The sequence below is a fragment of the Leptodactylus fuscus genome, chromosome 3, assembly GCF_031893055.1.
Source record: "Leptodactylus fuscus isolate aLepFus1 chromosome 3, aLepFus1.hap2, whole genome shotgun sequence".
Classification (NCBI taxonomy): domain Eukaryota; kingdom Metazoa; phylum Chordata; class Amphibia; order Anura; family Leptodactylidae; genus Leptodactylus; species Leptodactylus fuscus.
This window is the reverse complement of record NC_134267.1, coordinates 94,226,483-94,246,417: the sequence shown is the minus strand read 5'-3', so window position 1 is coordinate 94,246,417 and position 19,935 is coordinate 94,226,483. Positions and strand designations below refer to the sequence as shown.

At 38.8% G+C, this 19,935-nt stretch overlaps 1 protein-coding gene across 1 annotated transcript in view; it reads right to left on the bottom strand.

The window, feature by feature from the left end:
* RSPO3 (R-spondin 3) overlaps nucleotides 1–19,711 on the bottom strand; it is a 55,642-nt gene extending 35,931 nt beyond the window's left edge. The window contains exon 1 of the mRNA XM_075267988.1: nucleotides 19,056–19,711. Within this exon, the coding sequence (XP_075124089.1) occupies nucleotides 19,056–19,152 (97 nt within the window). The 5' untranslated portion in view covers nucleotides 19,153–19,711. The remainder of the gene's footprint in view (nucleotides 1–19,055) is intronic.
* Between the last annotated feature and the right edge of the window lie 224 nt (nucleotides 19,712–19,935).

The following is a 19,935-nucleotide window of genomic DNA, read 5'->3' as shown; positions in this document are numbered from 1 at the left end:
CATGTACTGTTCTTTCTCAGTGAACTTCTTGATAATGAAGATCCTCATAATTCTATGGTCTTCCAAATTACGAGGAGTATTACAATGACAAACATTTGTAATGGGAGTCGTAAGGGATTCAAAGTGCAGAGAGTGTTGTGGAGTAGGGGAGTTAATGGCTGCCATACAAGTGCTTATCCACAACATCCATAAGGCTCAGTTGTTCTACGGGAATTCCAGTCTTAATTTAAATGTTATCCATTAGAAAAAAAACCTATTAAAAGTTGTACAGCTGACAATAACAAAGGTACATGATAAAACAGCTGGAAAAGTTATGGTAGGTTGAACACAGAGACGTAACTAGTAAAGACTGGGCCCCACAGCAAACTTTTTGACTGAGAGTCCCCTCACCCCCACATGACATAGCGTCCCCTTTTTTGGCCCCCACATGGTATATTGTTCCATTTACCCACACCATAATGTCATAAAGTGACCTCCATGCAGTAGAATATCCCATAACGGCCCCTCCACACAGTATAGTGGCCCCTTCATACAGTATAACGTCTCATAGTGCCAACTTCACATAGTATAATGTCTCATGGCGGCCCCTTCACACAGAATAATGTCCCATAGCAGCCCCATCCACACTTATAATATCTCATAGTGGTCTTTTCGCACAGAATAATGTTCCATAACGACCCCTTCACACATTATAATGTCTCATATCAGCCCCTCCACACAATATAATATTGCAGTATAATACTGCAAAATGTTTTGATTCAATTGGACTCAAAATTTGGTTCATTACTCATGAGCCATTATTATACTCTGCGTTTTTTTCAGATTCCAGAGTATAGTGACCAAAGGCCCAGGGGTTGTCAGCAAACATAAAAAACTGTCTTAAATACCTCTCTTGGGCACCAAAATGACTCCCTTCTATCTTCAGCCCTCCTCAATAATGTGGATAATAGACATTAAAGAGGCCTGAAAACAGTAGAGAGTCACACAGGAGTCCAGGAGAGGTGAGTAAGACTTTTTTTATGTTTATCACCTCCCCTGGGCCTCAGATCATTATACTGAGGGGTGCAGAGTGAGTATAATAATATCAGTTTCAATTTGAACACATTCAGTCTGAAAAAAGACAAATCTTGCGGGGGTCACACAACAAATACTTTTGCCGACTTACTGATCCCCTCTCCTGCTCACGGACGCCTCTGCTTTCCCTTCTACCCTCCAGGGGGTCCTATGCGTCCCATATTCCGTTGCTGTCAGCAATGACCTGACACTGTTCAGCATCAGTGGCGTGATATGGAACGCAAGGGCCCCTTGGAGGGCTGAAGTGGAAGCGGAGGTAGCTGTGAGCAGGAATGGAGATAGGTAATTAAGTAGGCCCATTACCCAGCAGGTAGCAGCCTATTTAAAAAAAAAAAAAAAGCAGCAGGGGCCCATTGGGCCCCCTAAGGTCGAGGGCCTTGTAGCAGCTACTACCAGTAGTTACGCCACTAGTTGAACATTTATGTGAATATCACAAGTCACCCTTTTCAGTTAACCAATGGAGGTACCTATGTAGAGATAAATCGACTTAAGAGCATATAGCTCTATAGATAAACGCTCAAACCAGCGTCTTTCATCACATACCAAGCTTCTATTCTAGGCGACAGAGATCTGATGAAGGGGTAGTTGTTGCTTGTATGCAATCAAACCCCGAAACGCGTAATCTATATATAATACAAGCCTGTTAAACCATACTTCAAGGCATGTTGATCAAGACCTATAAGAGGAGCGCATCATACCTGGGCACAGGAGCTATATGCTTTAAACTCCACTTACTCCCGTACGGCCAGTGGTCACACAACTGGCGATCCCAGTTGGATGCAGCCCCAGGCTAAAAGCATCTCACGCAAATAAAGTACATCACCCGGATTGGGTTTTGCAATTTTCCCCAAGATTTGGAGGAGATTCCTGGTTGATTTTGCAGCTCACTATTGAGCAGAAGCAGCGCAAATCTTCTACCTGTTGGCCTATACTACGTCCTATCTAGAGATAAAAGTATGTTTCATAACATACTGCACTGTCAGGTTTTTCATGTTTTTTTTTTAAGATTAATATGTTCAAAAAAATTGTCCCTTTTTGGTGGCAGATGCCTGACAGTTTTTATTCATCCACAGTAGAAGCAATGGTTTTGTAACAAGTGGTCCAAAGATGATCTGTTTTTGGTGGCATATGGCTGCTGGTGTTTATAAACACATGGTATCATGGTATCAGTACCAGGATTTAAATTTCAATAAAAATTTATTTGAAAAAAAAATTGTCAATGACAGAGAATGAAGTAAAACTGCACGGTATAAGTGTGTGATGCAGACAATATGCAAATTTTTGGTACCGCTATTAGATATATGCAAGAAATGAGTGATATCATGTCCTTGACATGCTATGAGCATCAGGATTGGAATTTAAAGAATTAGGTTTTTTGGTTATACACACACTTGTTGACAAAAAAACCTCACACAGACAGAAATGTTGGATTACTGCAAACGTATGCAAATATGCCCCAAGCAGTTATTTAAATGATTACAGATGTGGTCTGATTAGAGCAGGGCCTTGCTACAAGAGGGTGTAAAAGTGCTCCCTTCAATGCTCTATAAAAAAAACTCTCAGAGGCTACATATGGGTAGTGTACTAGTGAGATATCCTTGACTGCTAGACATGCCTCTATGATGCATTAAAATACATTTTGCCCTGTTGTCAGACTTTGAGAGGGGGTATACCATTGGACTGAGAGAAGCAGGATGGTGGTATCAACAAATTTCTCACCATCTATGCTTATCTGTTAGGAGGTGTTGGAATGGTTACATGAGGATACCCACACACCGCAAACAGGATCTCACCAGCCCAGACGGACTAGCACTTGAGAGGTCTTGTTTGATCTGCTGACCAGCACCATCAGCTCCCATAGCTTCACTGTCCATAATTCAGGCACAGGTGGAACATTCATGACACCCCTGTCTTACCAAGACGATTTCAAGGCACTTAGCCATGTCCTATCATAGAAAGCCAGTCACCCAAGTCTTTGTTTGCAGTTATGGACCAGATGTTTGACTGTTATGGACTGGATACTGGATCATTGTTATTAATGATTCCAGGTTCTGTTTGAGATCCAACGAGAGTCAGGTTCAAGTATGGAGGCCTCTTGGTGAGTGTATCAATCCTGCCTGTGCTGTGGAATGACAGTCTGCCCCAACTGTTGGTGTGATGATCTGGGGAGCTATTGTATATGACAGTTGGTTACTCCAAATAGCGATATGAGGGATACTAAACAGTTTAGCAATTTGTGAAGGTCATCCTCTGGCCACATTTTTCAGCATTATAATGCTCACTCTCATACAGCAAAGGTTTCCCAGGAATGTCACCACTAGATTGCAACACTTCCTTGGCCTGCCTGGTTACCAGATTTATCGCCAATTGAGCATTTGTGGGACCATCAAGGCTGCTAGCTCTGTACCCCACTGGGAGTATTGCAAAGTGTAAATAGTTAATTTATATTGTATGCCCGACGCTTACCTCAATTTGTATACAGTTTACATGTAATGTATGTTTTCTTCATTAAATGGGCTACACCACTGTCAGTCTGGAGCAAGAGTTTGGTACAACTCCGGCAGTTCATTCTGGGAAGGAAGTGGAGACCTAGGGTCTTCTCCTAGTTTATGGAAAGTGAGGAACCAGAGAGGGAGCACAAAGCCTGTGTTCAATAACTCACATGTCTGGAAGATATCCAGCAACTCCAAACAGTGCCTCAGACAGATAGGAGGAAGAGATTCACCCCTGTCAGGATGCTAAAAACCAAGATGTGTGTGCCAACCTGTTATTTGAGGAAAAGTCTTACAATGTCTTCAGATACTGGTCACGCCACTGCACAGACTAGGCAACTTGTTAGCCTTCACCCCAAAGAGGGTTCTGGTAAAGACTTTATGAGACTTTCTCTGTTGGAGAGAAGGTGGAACACAGTGATGAAGATTGGGGATTCACAAGTCAATATAAGAACTGTATAGCTGAAACAGCACTCGTTCACAGCAATGGCTGCTTGTACCTATCTAACTAACACACTGACTCCCATCCATCGCTAAAATCTATCGCTGTCAATTTATTGAACATACAATTATCCTCTTCTTTTGACTATGAAACGCCCTCACTGACACTAGTCCACTCTCGATGCCTCATTCTCTATCTGGCTTCCTCGCTTCTACACTGCAGCATTTCTTGGTTGATGGCTATGGTTCAGCATCAATGACTCACACCTATAGTCCCTTATGTTTGGCTGTGCTACAGGGAGAGCTGCCAGCTAGGCAATAATGGGGGGCCTGAGAATCCTTTTTCTGATCTGTAAAATGCTGGGTGACATTTTGAACGATTCTTGAGGAACAAATCCCAAACCTTTTAGACTATCTGAAATCTGAAACTTTTGTTAAATTTGTAACAAATTTAATTTGTGTAGGATCAATTCCCAGTTTTCTATTCCAATGCCATGATTATAGTCAGATATCTTAAAAATTGATGAAACCAATATATTTATATATATATATATATATATATATATATATATATATATATATATATATATATATATATATATATACAGTCCTATGAAAAAGTTTGGGCACCCCTATTAATCTTAATCATTTTTAGTTCTAAATATTTTGGTGTTTGCAACAGCCATTTCAGTTTGATATATCTAATAACTGATGGACACAGTAATATTTCAGGATTGAAATGAGGTTTATTGTACTAACAGAAAATGCGCAATATGCATTAAACCAAAATTTGACCGGTGCAAAAATATGGGCACCTCAACAGAAAAGTGACATTAATATTTAGTACATCCTCCTTTTGCAAAGATAACAGCCTCTAGTCACTTCCTGTAGCTTTTAATCAGTTCCTGGATGAAGGTATTTTGGACCATTTCTTTCTACAAAACAATTCAAGTTCAGTTAAGTTTGATGGTCGCCGAACATGGACAGCCCGCTCTGAAATGATCTGAAAACAAAGATTGTTCAACATAGTTGTTCAGGGGAAGGATACAAAACGTTGTCTCAGAGATTTAACCTGTCAGTTTCCACTGTGAGGAACATAGTAAGGAAATGGAAGACCACAGGGACAGTTCTTGTTAAGCCCAGAAGTGGCAGGCCAAGAAAAATATCAGAAAGGCAGAGAAGAAGAATGGTGAGAACAGTCAAGGACAATCCACAGACCACCTCCAAAGAGCTGCAGCATCATCTTGCTGCAGATGGTGTCACTGTGCATCGGTCAACTATACAGCGCACTTTGCACAAATAGAAGCTGTATGGGAGAGTGATGAGAAAGAAGCCGTTTCTGCACGTATGCCACAAATAGAGTTGCCTGAGGTACGAAAAAGCACATTTGGACAAGGCAGCTTCATTTTGGAAACAAAAATTGAGTTGTTTGGTTATAAAAAAAGGCGTTATGCATGGCGTCCAAAAAGAAACAGCATTCCAAGAAAAACACATGCTACCCACTGTAAAATTTGGTGGAGGTTCCATCATGCTTTGGGGCTGTGTGGCCAATGCCGGCATCGGGAATCTTGTTAAAGTTGAGGGTCGCATGGATTCCACTCAGTATCAGCAGATTCTTGAGAATAATGTTCAAGAATCAGTGACGAAGTTGAAGTTACGCCGGGGATGGATATTTCAGCAAGACAATGATCCAAAACACCGCTCCAAATCCTCAGGCATTCATGCAGAGGAACAATTACAATGTTCTGGAATGGCCATCCCAGTCCCCAGACCTGAATATCATTGAACATCTGTGGGATGATTTGAAGCGGGCTGTCCATGCTCGGCGACCATCTAACTTAACTGAACTTGAATTGTTTGTCCAAAATACCTTTATCCAGGATCCAGGAACTGATTAAAATCTACAGGAAGCGACTAGAGGCTGTTATCTTTGCAAAAGGAGGATCTACTAAATATTAATGTCACTTTTCTGTTGAGGTGCCCATACTTTTGCACCGGTCAAATTTTGGTTTAATGCATATTGCACATTTTCTGTTAGTACAATAAACCTCATTTCAATCCTGAAATATTACTGTGTCCATCAGTTATTAGATATATCAAACTGAAATGGCTGTTGCAAATACCAAAATATTTAGAACTAAAAATGATTAAGATTAATAGGGGTGCCCAAACTTTTTCATAGGACTGTATATATATATATATGTACAGTATCTCACAAAAGTGAGTACACCCCTCACATTTTTGTAATGATTTCATTACATATTTTCATTGAACAACACTGAAGATATGACATTTTGATACAATGTAAAGTAGTCAGTGTACAGATTGTATAACAGTGTAAATTTCTTGTGTCATCAAAAGCACTCAAAACACATCCATTAATGTCTAAACCCCTGACTACAAATGTGAGTACACCCCAAAGTGTAAATGGACAAATTGTGCGCCATGTGTCAATATTTTGTGTGGCCCCCATTATTTTCCAGCACTGCCTTAACCCTCTTGGGCAAAGGTGGCCAAAGGTGGCCACGGGAATCCTCTTCTACTTCTCCATGATGACATCACAGAGGTGGTGGATGTTACAGTCCTTGCACTCCTCCACCTTCTATTTGAGGATGCTGCACAGATGCTCAATAGAGTTTAGGTCTGGAGACATGCCTGGCCAATCCCCAGCACCTTTACTCTTATTTTCTTTATCAAGGTAGTGATTGTCTTGAAGGTGTGTTTGTTCTTGTTATTATGTTGGAATACTGTCCTGTGGCCCAGTTTCCAAGGGGAGGGGATCATGTTCTGCTTCAATAGGTCATAGTACAATTTAGCATTCATGGTTCCCTCAATGAACTGTAGCTCCCTACAGTCAGCGGCACTAATGTAGCCCCAAACCATGATATGACCACCACCATGCTTGACTGTAGGCAAGGCACATTTGTCTTGTTTGCTGCTATACAAGACTGACACCATCTGAATCAAATACGTTCATCTTGGTCTCCTCAGATCACAAGACATGGTTCCAGTAATCCATCTACTTAGTCTGCTTGTCTTCAGCAAACTGTTTGAGGGCTTTCTTGTGCATCAACTTTAGAAGAGACTTCCTTCTGGGACAACAGCCATGCAGCCGAATTTGATGAAGTGTGCAGCATTAAATAGTCTGAACACTGAGAGGCTGACTCCCCCCCCCCCCCACACACACACCCCTTTAACCTCTGCAGTAATGTTGGTAGCACTCATACCTCTATTTTGCAAAGACAATCTCTGGATATGATGATTAGCATGGGCACTCAACTTCTTTGGTTATCCATGGCAAAGCCTATTCAGAGTCTTGTTAAATTGCTGTAAGTTCTTGACCACTGTGCTACAGCTTAGTTTCAGGGTTTTGGCTATCTTCTTATAATGTAGGTTATCTTTATGTAGAGCAACAATTCTTTTTTTTTTTTCAGATCCTCGGAGACCTTTTTGCCATGAGGTGCCATGTTGAACTTCCGGTGACCAGTATGAGAGAGAGTGTGAGAGCGATAACACCTAATTTGAGATATCTGAGTCCTATTCACACCTGAGACCTTTTAACACTAATTGAGAACATTGAGGAAGGAAAAATGGCAAATTGGACACAATTAGTCCATTTTTACTTAAGGCTGTAGTCACTTTTGCTGTAAGGGGTTTAGATATTAATGGTTATGTTCAACAATCAAAGGGAAACACAGCCAACTCACGAGACCTTCACACCGTTGATCTTGGATGACGGATGCACGGACTGGTGAGCCCCATCGGCTTGGAGTGGAATAGACACAATGGAAAAGAGAATTTCCAGCATTTGAAAGTATCCAATAAAACTTAACTTTTACTAAAAAAGACACATTGCAATAAAAAAAAGGGCGCTAAAAGCAAAAATACATATGAAGCGTCTGGTTGGCGTGTTTCAGAGAAACCCATCTCCTTAGTCAGATTAAGTTAGACTACGGATTATTTTTGCTTTTAGCGCCCCTTTTTTTATTGCAATGTGTCTTTTTTAGTAAAAGTTAAATTTTATTGGATACGTCCGACTGCTGGACATACTCTTTTCCATTGTATTAATGGTTATTAGAGAATATTCACTGCGCTTAACCCCTTGGTGTTCGGCCGCTTACACACATTCCTATGGGAGCAAGGTATTCAATCAAATACTACTTGCTTATCTCTAATGGTTATGTGCTGAGTGTACAAGCTGTACACTGACTACTTTACATTGTATCAAAGTGTCATATCTTCAGTGTTGTTCCATGAAAATATATAATGAAATCATTACGAAAATGTAAGGGTTGCGCTCACTTTTGTGAGATACTGTATTAGAAATTGTGTAACTTTTTCATTTACATAAAATACCCCCCTTGATTTAGTTGTTACATATTCTGGCTCTGTTGTTCTCAGATCATGTCCACAGCCCAATGTTATCTCATTTGTGGGGTCCTTACATGCAGTATACAGTTGACAACCATGTTCTTGCATAGAATGGAGTGAATGTGATATCTCCTAGAGCTAATACTCACTACTAATACTCACTACCTTCCCATCTCATACAACATTCCACCAGCTTTTGGTAAATTGTGCATGAGTAGTGAGTGTACTTTTTCTTTTTACTGATGCACGTTAATCATAATAGTGGCCCTTAATGCCTTTTCTGAGATTTCAGTCAAAGCCTATTATTAAAAAAACAAAACGGATTCAAAGGGTGATGTCCACATTCTTTCTGTGTGATTTACCAACACGTTTTTCATGCAGACCGTGAAGCATCACAAGTTAGAATAACAGTCTGCGGCATCTGCAATTATTGTTCCTAATGATAACACAGTGCGGCTCACATTACTGCACACTACACTGTCTTTCTTCAGTACGGATTTTACACTAAGCTTTTTTTCTTTCTCTATGGAGCATTAAGCTATTTTCTCCAGGCATAGCCATTGTACTCACTAAAGTGAACAAGCGTTATCACTTAGGAGATGCTACTTACCCTTTGTTTAATTTCGGCGAAAAGGATTAAGTAGAAATATTTATAACACATCAATTGCACAAATGAACGCTGCAAACTATTCCAAGGAAAGTACTAAGTAAGCCCCCATCCAGTACAAGATGCTGTACATGATTCTTTAAACTAAGGTTTGTGCTATATTCATTTACCGATGTATCAGAGTGCGAGTGTCAAATAGGGCAGATGCGTATAAGATGCCATATAAGAGCCCACCCAGTACAAACGGAGAAAAATTTGAAGCTGAGGCCCCTTGTTACGAAAACGCAGCGGCAAAAAATGCTGCATTTTACATTACCTGCAAAGTGAATGGTATTCTGGCTGATCCCACTCACACACTGCAAAAAAAAATCCACAGCGCAAATGCTGCATTTTCGAAATTGCAACATGTCAATTATATCTATGGAAATGCTAGAATTTTCTGTATAGGTATAATATGGGCAGAAAGTTTGCAGAGGAAAACTATGTACACTTTCTGTAAAGAATGCTGCACTGTATCACTTTATCTGAAAATACTACAGCATATAACAATATTGGCCAAATGCTATGATGACAACTTTAGCTTTGGTACATATCTATATGTTATACACTTTTTATGACATATTATAATTTCTTTAACATGTGATACAAAGGGTTTAATGATAACACAAATAAAAGGACAAATGTCATTGGGATAACTAGAAGAGCTTTTTGACATCTTAAGGGCTTGATCACATGGGGCAAGAAGGGGCAGATTTTGAGGCGGAATCCGCTTCAAAATCCACCCCCTCACAATAGAGGTCTATGTATACCGCTAGCATTCTTTTTTCCGCTAGTCGTTTGTTCCCGCTCGCGGAAAAAATAAGCAAGCTGCGCTTTCTTCAGGCGGTTGCCGCAGCTGATTCAGCCCCGGCATCCACCTCACGACAGCACCCTCCGGACTAGGCCCATTCGTTTGGCCTTGATCCGGAGCAGAAAGCCGTGATGGAATGTGTTCACATGGAACACCGTGTGATCTAGCCCTTATATATGACAATGCCCTTCTCTTAGGCCCCACTTCTGCTCATGGTTGTTTAATGGGGTATTAAATCATTGGATATGCCATAAATGCCTGATACATATGGGTACTACTTCTGGGAACTGGACCTAACTGAAATTTATGGGGTCCACTTAACCCCATCTCACGTTCTGCTTGACTACTTTTCCAAAACTCCCATTGAGGTGAGTAGAGTGAGATTGTTTATTGGCCTTAGAGTATTTTCTACAATTTGGAAGACATTTGATACAAATGAGTTATACTTTGCGTTGTATATTGGGAACTGCTTGTCATGTCCTGTGCATATGCCTTAAGTGATTGAAGAAAATACCACTTTAACAACCGATTATATTTTATTATGTATTCACTTTTATTGCATGTATGGTAGATTTGTATATATGTATATATTTTTTTAATAATAATAATAATAATAATAAATTTACCTTTTTCTTAAATTCTTTATGTTTCACAGATTCACATATTAGTGGAAAAAGTCAGATGAGCAGGACACATCTTGCATTCTGTGTAACTTTTTATGGACAATACTCTTAAGCTTGTGTCCTAAATCCCTGATTTACAAAATTACACTTTCTGGTCCAAAATATAAAGCATAGACACAACTCACTATGCTTAACATGCATTTTCCATATATTATATTCTCAAACTTGTTATGGACTTTCAGAATGTTTACAATTCTTGTAGATGAACTACAAATCTGTTTCAAGTTTCTATTTCATCTTTGGAAATCCAGTCGCATTAAAAGATCTTCAGGCATGGATTATCTGCATTAACATTACAAAATAGAAATCTAAAGAGAGAAGTTTTTGAGCACTTGGTTATATAAAGTATTTATAATCCCAATAATATTGGCATTTACTATACTGTACTTCTTAAGTTAAAAATTTCATCTACTGCTGTGCTATGGGTAGGTTGTAAGTTGTAAGTGTAATATATTTTCAGTATGTCCAGTTACCAAAGCATATAACGGCATACTAAGTAGTGCCAGCTCGGCCTCGAAGATGCCACATCATTACAATTCAAGAAGAATATTCTGGAAACCAAAATTCTGTCTGTAGACATGGAATCATATAATTGTAAAGCTCATTCTAGCCGCACAATGTCTGAAAGACGCCGCAGGACACCAATTTAGGTGCTTTGGAATATACCGAAAAGCTTTAGATGCAATTTAGGCAATACATATTCACCATTCAATGAAACTATGGATTTTGCTTTATGGCCTAGATATTGTTACATCTATGTGTATTAGAAGGCAACATTAAGGAAAGAAAATACCAAGCTTAACATTTTACGCCTTGAAAAATACTTGCCACGCTAGCTATGTTAGTGGAACTGTAGGAAGCCTAGTTCTGAGTCAGTGTCAACCTTTCCAACTCTTCAAATGTCAAAGAGGGTCATTTATGTGTCATGGAGCAAAAAGGCGCGTTTTCTTGTTTGTCTATAACGTAGTCATTCAGTTGAATATTCCAAAAAGGATAAACTACAATACAGTAAATTTACTAAGACATCAAAGAGAGACAGAAGGATTAAGTAAAAGGTGAAAATTGTAGCTCCGAACATGGAATAGTTGGGAAGTATGTGCATAGACTGAAGGAATACAGGTCAGGTTTAATTTCTTATGTCTAACCCTGAAGTAATAGAGTAGATTCTAAACTTTAACAAACTTAAGGAATTGAAAGGTATAATGATACATAGCTAACCTGTTCTAGACCTGTAAAATGTGTTGTTAATGTGGCCATATACCTTAGACTGCTGCCAAATGAATGCTTGTTTGGGTGACAGTTATTACATATGACCCTGCCAATATACATTCATGTTCAGCAGATTCTCTTCTATGAAGGAACAAGGGTTCAGGTGTATTGAAGTCCAATATGATCCACCCTTTGTTTACCCTGACTTCTGCCATTGGGTAACTTTGGCACCCTCCATTATTCACATTGGTTGGTCAGCCAGTTTTACTGGTTAGTTTGTGTATGTGTATAACCTCCAGTGCAATGTAGTAACATATGTTTTGATTTCAACAATGTTGCTAGTACACAATAGTTATGCAGCCTTGTCGCAGCTATCTAGTTTAATGCATGATTTTTACATCATACGTATGAAGTATATACATATAAAATATTTTGAATCCTTTCGGACTAAGGCTCATGCACATGGAGATATGTTAGAGACCCTGTAGGCAGCACACCTAGTCCTTACAGGTCCATATAAGTTGTAGGAACACCACAGCACTGTGAAGCATCATATCCTCCTTTATAAGCAATGTTTCTATCGGAAAATAGTTGGGTATAACAGCATAAGAACATGCCTTTGTATAAACCTGGAGACAAATGGAAGGTTATAGGCTCTGTATAACTGATACACACTGCAAAGGGTCGATCAAAATGGTAGATTTTCAATATCTCCTATGCATGGGAACCATATTAGAGATTCCTGTCAATGTGGCCATTTATGTACAGATGCTTCCAGAGATCTGCAATTATATGGATATGGTTGTAACCAGTCAACTCCAGTGTTTTTTGTCAGCCAAATAAAATCAATGTAGATCAGCGTCACTCTGGGCTTATGCATATTGTCATATTGGAAATTCTTCATATCGGTTATGCGGTCACAGAAGGTGGTCCACTTTGTCAAGACCCTAAAAGTATAATGCTATAAGAGCAATCGTTTCCTATATTTTTTGATTATATGTACCATTTGGAAGTCAACTGTCTGTTTGTAAGGCTTGAGATGTTTAGTATTGGGAGTCTCTTTTCTTCAATAGTTGAGGAAGAACAATAACCACATCCAATATGTAAAGACAGTGAACAGCAATGCTCCGTCCCTCACATTGCTGACATGCTGAACTATATTTCTTAATATATTAGATTTTAATGACAATCTTCTCTTCAACTATTCAAGGCAATTCATGAATTGAAACTATATATAGACCTCCATTGTTCCCATGGCAGATAGTACCTGATCTAAAGCACCCTACTTGTGAAAAAACTGCTCATGGTTTTATGGCTTTGGATTTCTAACACATGTAGAGAAGTGGCTTGTAAGATATGTTTTAGATTTCCATTTAATCATAATGTACCTGATGCTTATTGTCTACAACTAAACAAACATGGTCAGTGACAACCGCCTAAACGTATATATAAGCCAGTACAGGGGATAGGCACACTGAACTCTAAAAAATTTTCTATGCTGTCCATTCTTGACTACCTTTCCAGATGGGTGTGAGTGCCATTGTTCTTACCACTGGTATTCGGCATGGTCTTTGAGACCTTTCTGTATTTTATGGCATTGGGTACGTACTCACTTTGTTCCTATTTGGCACACGAATGGATATGTCTTTATTAGTAACATATATGGCTGCGCGACATCTTTTACAACCTACCATTTTTTTTGCGTACAATATATTAGCAGGGATAATCACTATCACTACTGAGTTAATTTTTACATATTTTCATTTATATGTTTTATGTGATCTATTATGTGATAAATTTTTGCAACTTTGGTCCTTGTATTATCTAAGCAGTAATATTATATTCCCTGCCGTATTCTAGGGTGAAAGGGTTAGGTATCATAGTTGTAGTTTCTTCGTGTTTGTAAGCTCTTCACATATTTATTTGTATCGTTATCTTTTTGTATATGTATTTTTACATTAAGAAATTTGATATTTGCTATAAACAAGGTGTCTCCATATATTGTTTCTTTTGTTCTACTCTTTCTAGATTTGACAAAAAAACAAAAAGTCAAAATATCGACCTTAACCCATTAACTGCCATGATCCCAATTGGGGATCGGGTACTTTAACCCGCCTACGAACGCTATCTGTCATTGAGGAAATAGAAACAGGACATTCACGTGCTTCAGCAGGATGTCGCCCGTGATAGGAAACCTAAACTGCTCATGTGCACGCATTCCCTTGCGCACACAAGGTAATTCTCCCGGTGCAGTTCCCGTATTATTGGGAAAAAAAGCCAGTTAATGGGTTAAACTATATGTGCAATGGAACAACAGCGTCCACGTATGGAGTCCTACAAGACCCCATTAACTATAATGGGATCTTGCGGCTGTCAGTTTTTTTAAACTGAAATCGTCGGACTTATAGGATTTTTTCATCTGCCAATTTTGGACACACTCTTCGACGGAGACTCCAACACAGATGGGAACTTTGCTTTCAGTCCTGTTGATATTTCTTTTTTATGAAGTGTACTATATTCGACTTGTTACAATCTACATTAAAGACCCTTCTATAAATGGTAGCCACTAGAGATGAGTGAGTAGTATTGTATCGAATACCTCGCCGCCATAAGAATGCATGTAAGCGGCTGAACACCAAGGGCTTAATCCCTTGGTGTTCGGCCACTTACACACATTCCTATGGCAGCGAGGTTTTTGATCAAACACTACTCGCTCATCTCTAGTAGCCACCAAAATGTGAATTACAATTTACGCATTGCTCAGTTGAAGAATAAAATATAGTGCAATGATATCTTTATAATATTAAAGACTTGGATCTCTTTACATGGGTTGAAAAGTGAACCAATGATTGGGAACTGCCATCCCCAGGAACCGTCATTCCCAATAATTGGTCCTTGTAAAGTAAAGGAGATCATCTGACAACCAAACATCTTCTATACGGTACTATAATGATCTTTTCTATCCTTTGCAATGTACCAATGATCAGTGGATAAATGTTTCTAGGAATGTCCTTTGACAATCATTGCTCCAACTGTTGGCCCAGGAAAAAGGACACCATATGTACATTTACTATCTGCTGGGATAGTTGACATGTATCATATGCCACAAGTATTTGTTATATGAGATTTATAAAAAAAATGAGTTAACTTTCTTTTCTGTGTATTACTTTCATATTTTATTAAAAGCTGGCCTTCACCGTAAAGTCTGTAACAGACGCCACAACTTTAATACCATGTGTAGTTTATAGTAGTTTGATATTTTCTTACATGGCCCAAATTCTTCTGGACCTCCTTAGACATCAAGGGATGTGACTTCTATCTCTACATCCTCTATAGCACAACCCTTTTATTTGCTAAATGTTTTTGAACAAGTTATACTTTGATAAACACAATTTTTAACGGAAATACATCAAGGCATACATAAATAATAGCAACCGTGAATACAGCAATTGTGATATTTCTATGGCATTACATGTCTATGTTTAGTAGGTATTAAAAAACCCCAAAAACCTATTACTCAAATGCTTAACTTAAAGAAACAACAATCCAGGTAATTACTAGGAGATAAACCTGGAGCCTACAACTGCAATACAGACTCTTATCTGCACTTTGTTGTTTAGCTTATGTAAGCTAACAATGAGTGGTGATAAGTTCAAGGTATGGACTAATTTATGCAAACGAGGGTCAAATGGTCATCCTGTTCTGTCTGAGCTGCACAAATATCAGTCCTGATACCACAAAATCAGCTGTAAATGTTGACAAGAACACCAGTTCTAAAGCCAGCCATACATATTAGATAATATTTGACAGCTATCTAGCTTGTCTCTCCTATACACATGCATTCTCCACCAAATAGTGTATGTTTACTGAGTACGAGAAAGGAGAAACCAGGTGTAATATTTATAGTCCCCAATATAATCTTTATTTTCCCCAAAATTTGCCTTCAGGAAAGAGTCAGTAGGACCTCATACACATTATGTATGCAAATCCTTAGGTTCACCATGAGGTGTATGGACTGAATAAACATTTTAAGTTTAGTTTCTAGTACATTAGAAACTTTAATGTACATTTCTGAATTGTAGGAATGACATGTAACACAGTGAAGGAACTCCATGTAGGGTCTATCAGGAGACCAGGATGCCACAGATGACATAGCTGCAGCTGTCAGTTTATCTAAGTAGTGGATTAATAAAGGTGAATGCCCCTATATGTATCTAGAAAAACTTGATACTGTCTAGATCATACTAATTTTAGCATTTTTCAGGTTTTTCTGTAAAAAGTAAATATAATGTATACATTCATATGTATACAATAACTTACTGAAACATATGACTATGAATATTTAATATAGAATATAAAATCTTACTTTTGAACTTGTTGAAGTGGCTAGTCTACTGGTACAATGATACTGAAACCTTTTTATTCCTACAGAAACCCCACACTTAAGCCACTAGAGGGCAGTAAAAGACATGTAATTGAATGTATTGCATAATTTTTCCTTTCTACTTGGTCACACAATTTAAGGACAGTAGCACTCAACATTTCAGCAATTTATGTTTTAGTTATATGTGAACCCTCAAAATGTGACGTAAAATACATGCAGAAAAGTGTGCAAATAATGCGAAAAAGTTGGATTTTGATAAATAAGTTTGAAAATAATACACAAATTGAAAGTGCATTATTCTTTATAGGTAAATGTTATTGCAGCATTTCAGTGTTGCGGAGCTGATGATATTAATATTTACTATGGGATAGATAGACAGGTAGATGGACTATTAGATTAGTTTTCTATGTGATTGCAGGTAAATCAGCATGGTAAGGACAGGTTTAGATACTGGGTATAGTAGATTGTCATAGTTGGGTTGGAGTTGCTGCAGGGTTAACGCTCTATACAGCTCAATGCAAGCACAAGGTGGAAGAGTAGTTTTGCCGGAACAATCCAAAGTGACTTTATGTCACATTATGTCATTATATGCAATCACAGGGAAACCACTATTTTTCAAAGCTCAGTGTCAAGCTACGGGTATTTGATAATTGAAATATTATATATTAATGTTAGTTCTCCAGATATTTTTTTAAATGACAGTGTATATGTTCATAAATCGTCAGATTTGCACATATTCACATACTGAGCAAAGGCTTCTTGTGCAGCCTATAAAGCCACAAAGTTCCTTGTTTCAAGTTTAATATAGAGAGAGAGAGAGACATACCTTTACTATGAAGTGTCAACTGTAACAAACATGCAATCCTGTAATTAGTGTATATACAGTATACTATGCAATACATAGGAATGAATATAGAAAAGGAATCGGTTAATAGTTAAATAACATCAACTTAGTTCCATCTACTATGTGTATCTGTGAATGGTAGAACCTGTATATATATATATATATATATATATATATATATATATATATATATATATATATAGTCTTAAAGCAAGACTTCTAGTTGTATTCAGACCACAGTCTGGCTTATCTGCTGGATACAGGCAATTCTGTATCATCTGCAACACATTGCAGCTCCAAACCCTTCATAAGGAGAAGTCTGGAGATGTGATCACATTGCTGGTGCCTGCTGGAGGGCAGACACTTTCCACCCTTCATGTACCATCTGTAAGCACTTTCACAGTAACGCACTGAGCTCTCTTGCTGAGGTAGTTTAGTAAGTCAGGAGAACACATGGACCTTCTATAGATGGAGGCAGTCACTTCTATGTGCTGTCATCTCAGGGGAGAAATATGTAGGAAATATTATTCTTAGCAACTTAAAAAGTATATTCAAGCCCCTTTAGTGTTATCACCATCAGATTACAGACAAGTGTGTCCCCATTGATACAGGAATACCCACTGTGGTCAGACATTTGCATTTTACAACCATAGCCAAGCTTATGTACCATTGCACCAGGTACCTTTAGATTAAAAGTTACTGAGAGAGGGGTTAGTTATTGGCAGACTCCTAGAACAATATAAATGTAAGACAGCTGACTGTGTCATATATCTTTATAGTGTTACATTATCATAGGGATTACCTGTAGACCAACACATGGTGATCACATTTATATTGTGCTATAACTTACAAATATAACTATGTATCATTTGTGAAATAAGTCCATATTTGACTCCATACAAGTAGTAGTTTCTTTGGTATTGACTGTCTAGAAGTAAATCAGATTTACAGAAACAAAAGCATGGCGGGGAGAAATGCTAACAATATGTATGGGATCCTAGTTACAGGCTGGGATCTTCTGTAATAGGATTTTCTAGACATTCCAATTACAGGCTAATTATCAATGATGTGCTGAGCAAATAAACTTAACTAGCAGAGTGCCAGCTTGTTGTATGCATACTGCTTGGGGCTGTGTATACAGACAGCCTCATTACAAGACACTGATACTGTTGGAAGAGGATTACATATTAGCATATTTAATCACAGCCTGTGAATTTCTATGGATATTTAGTTCCTAGAAGGAAACCTATTGATACAATTGTTAATAAAGCCTGTAGATTTATTGTAAAAAGCGCACAAGCCACAGATATGTGTTGAGGAGTTTATGGAGGGGAGAACAGAACAGCCCCTTCCCCTAATGCTGCCTGCCTTGTGTGGTCTGGGCTTAATCTCAGACTAAATTGCATAGATCCATCGGTCATAAGGTGAAACTGTATATGTTTCCCGTATTAACCAGCTCAGTCAAAACAAGACAAAGAAAAGCTCCATCTGTATCTGATAAGATGGGTTCACATCTCGACATGAAATGAAGTTCTTTCATGGTCCAGAACTTGGTCAGTCTATAGAATTCCTATATGTTGTAACAAGTTAAAGGAGTATTCCACCTAAAATGTATTGCCTAGAAAATGTCAATCTCTCAGTTTTATCCTAAACTCATATGGGCATTCCTTACACACAACCTGTTAGAAGAAATTGTTCCCTCATTCATCTACTATAAAGAATCACTATTAGAAACAATTTATAGTATCTTCTTAAAGATGTTCATAAATTGTGTCTTAACTTAAGTGTACAAGTGTGAGAATACTCCCTGTAGTTTAGCAGAGGGCATACACCTTCATAGAAGTATACAGCTTCATTAAATATTACTACACAGCAATGCAGAGACCCTCAGAAAGTAATGTTAGTGAATGCAATGAGCAGATCCAAAGACAATAGAATGATAGTCTTTGAGATCTCACTGCTTTGACTAAGAATCCAGTCCAGGTACTTATTAATGGACAGGTGCATCCCCTCCCTCACATCTAGCTGAACTAATACCAGGGGAAGGGGTCAGCACTCCAGAACAGGTGAATATCTGCATGCACCAGCAGTGACACTTACTTCTTCGATGTCGCCTCCCTCTAGGGATGTGTTGACTTTCAATGTATTCCAAGAAGTTCACAATGATCAAACACAAAGAAAGCAGTCGCAATTGCATAGTAACCTTGTAATGGCTTCTTCAGTGTGGAGTGGAGTCTTTCAGGTCTCTTCTTCTTCTTCCCGTGATTCAAAGACAATCCACAAGGATTTCCAGAAGATAAGTGGACAGATTGGTGATAGGGGATGATAAGACGACTATTTGTGCGTTGTAAGATAGGCAGAGTACCTTACAAGAGATGTGGCCAGGTCAGCAGATAGAGTCCCTGGGTGGGATACAGGTAGCATGTTGCCTACAGGCACAGTCTATGCTGGTAGCAGAGGTCCGGGGAAGAAGTCTTCTGGACTAGATAACTCCAGCACACAGGTGGGATCATCTGTCACTTTCCAAAAAAACACTCACCTCCTGTGTGAAGTGCTCCCTACATCCATCTAACATCCAGAGTCCCTGCTTGCCCAATGGAGGAGATACCTTGCCAGAAGCCCTAGCAGGTAGTCATATAGGGGATCCTGTGCTGCTGGAATATATCACATCCAAGCGTTTCCTATCCTCTTGTGATCCAACCAGAAGGAATGATGAAGCATCTGCAAGCAGTGAGCCTATAACCTATAGATATGTATATGTAGCCAGCTATCACTACATATAGACTGTGAGGCCAGAGTGCCTGGTATAGGTTACTGTAAATGAACTGCCTCCCCCTTAGCTCACTGCCTACTCTCACTGGGCTGCTCTCTACAAGACTGACTCCCCTCAGTACACCGATGTCAGTGACTTAACCTCCCCCTATCCCTCTCCACACACCCCCTCCTCTCTTTAAAAGAAAGCTGAAGATTAAGTGTGCAA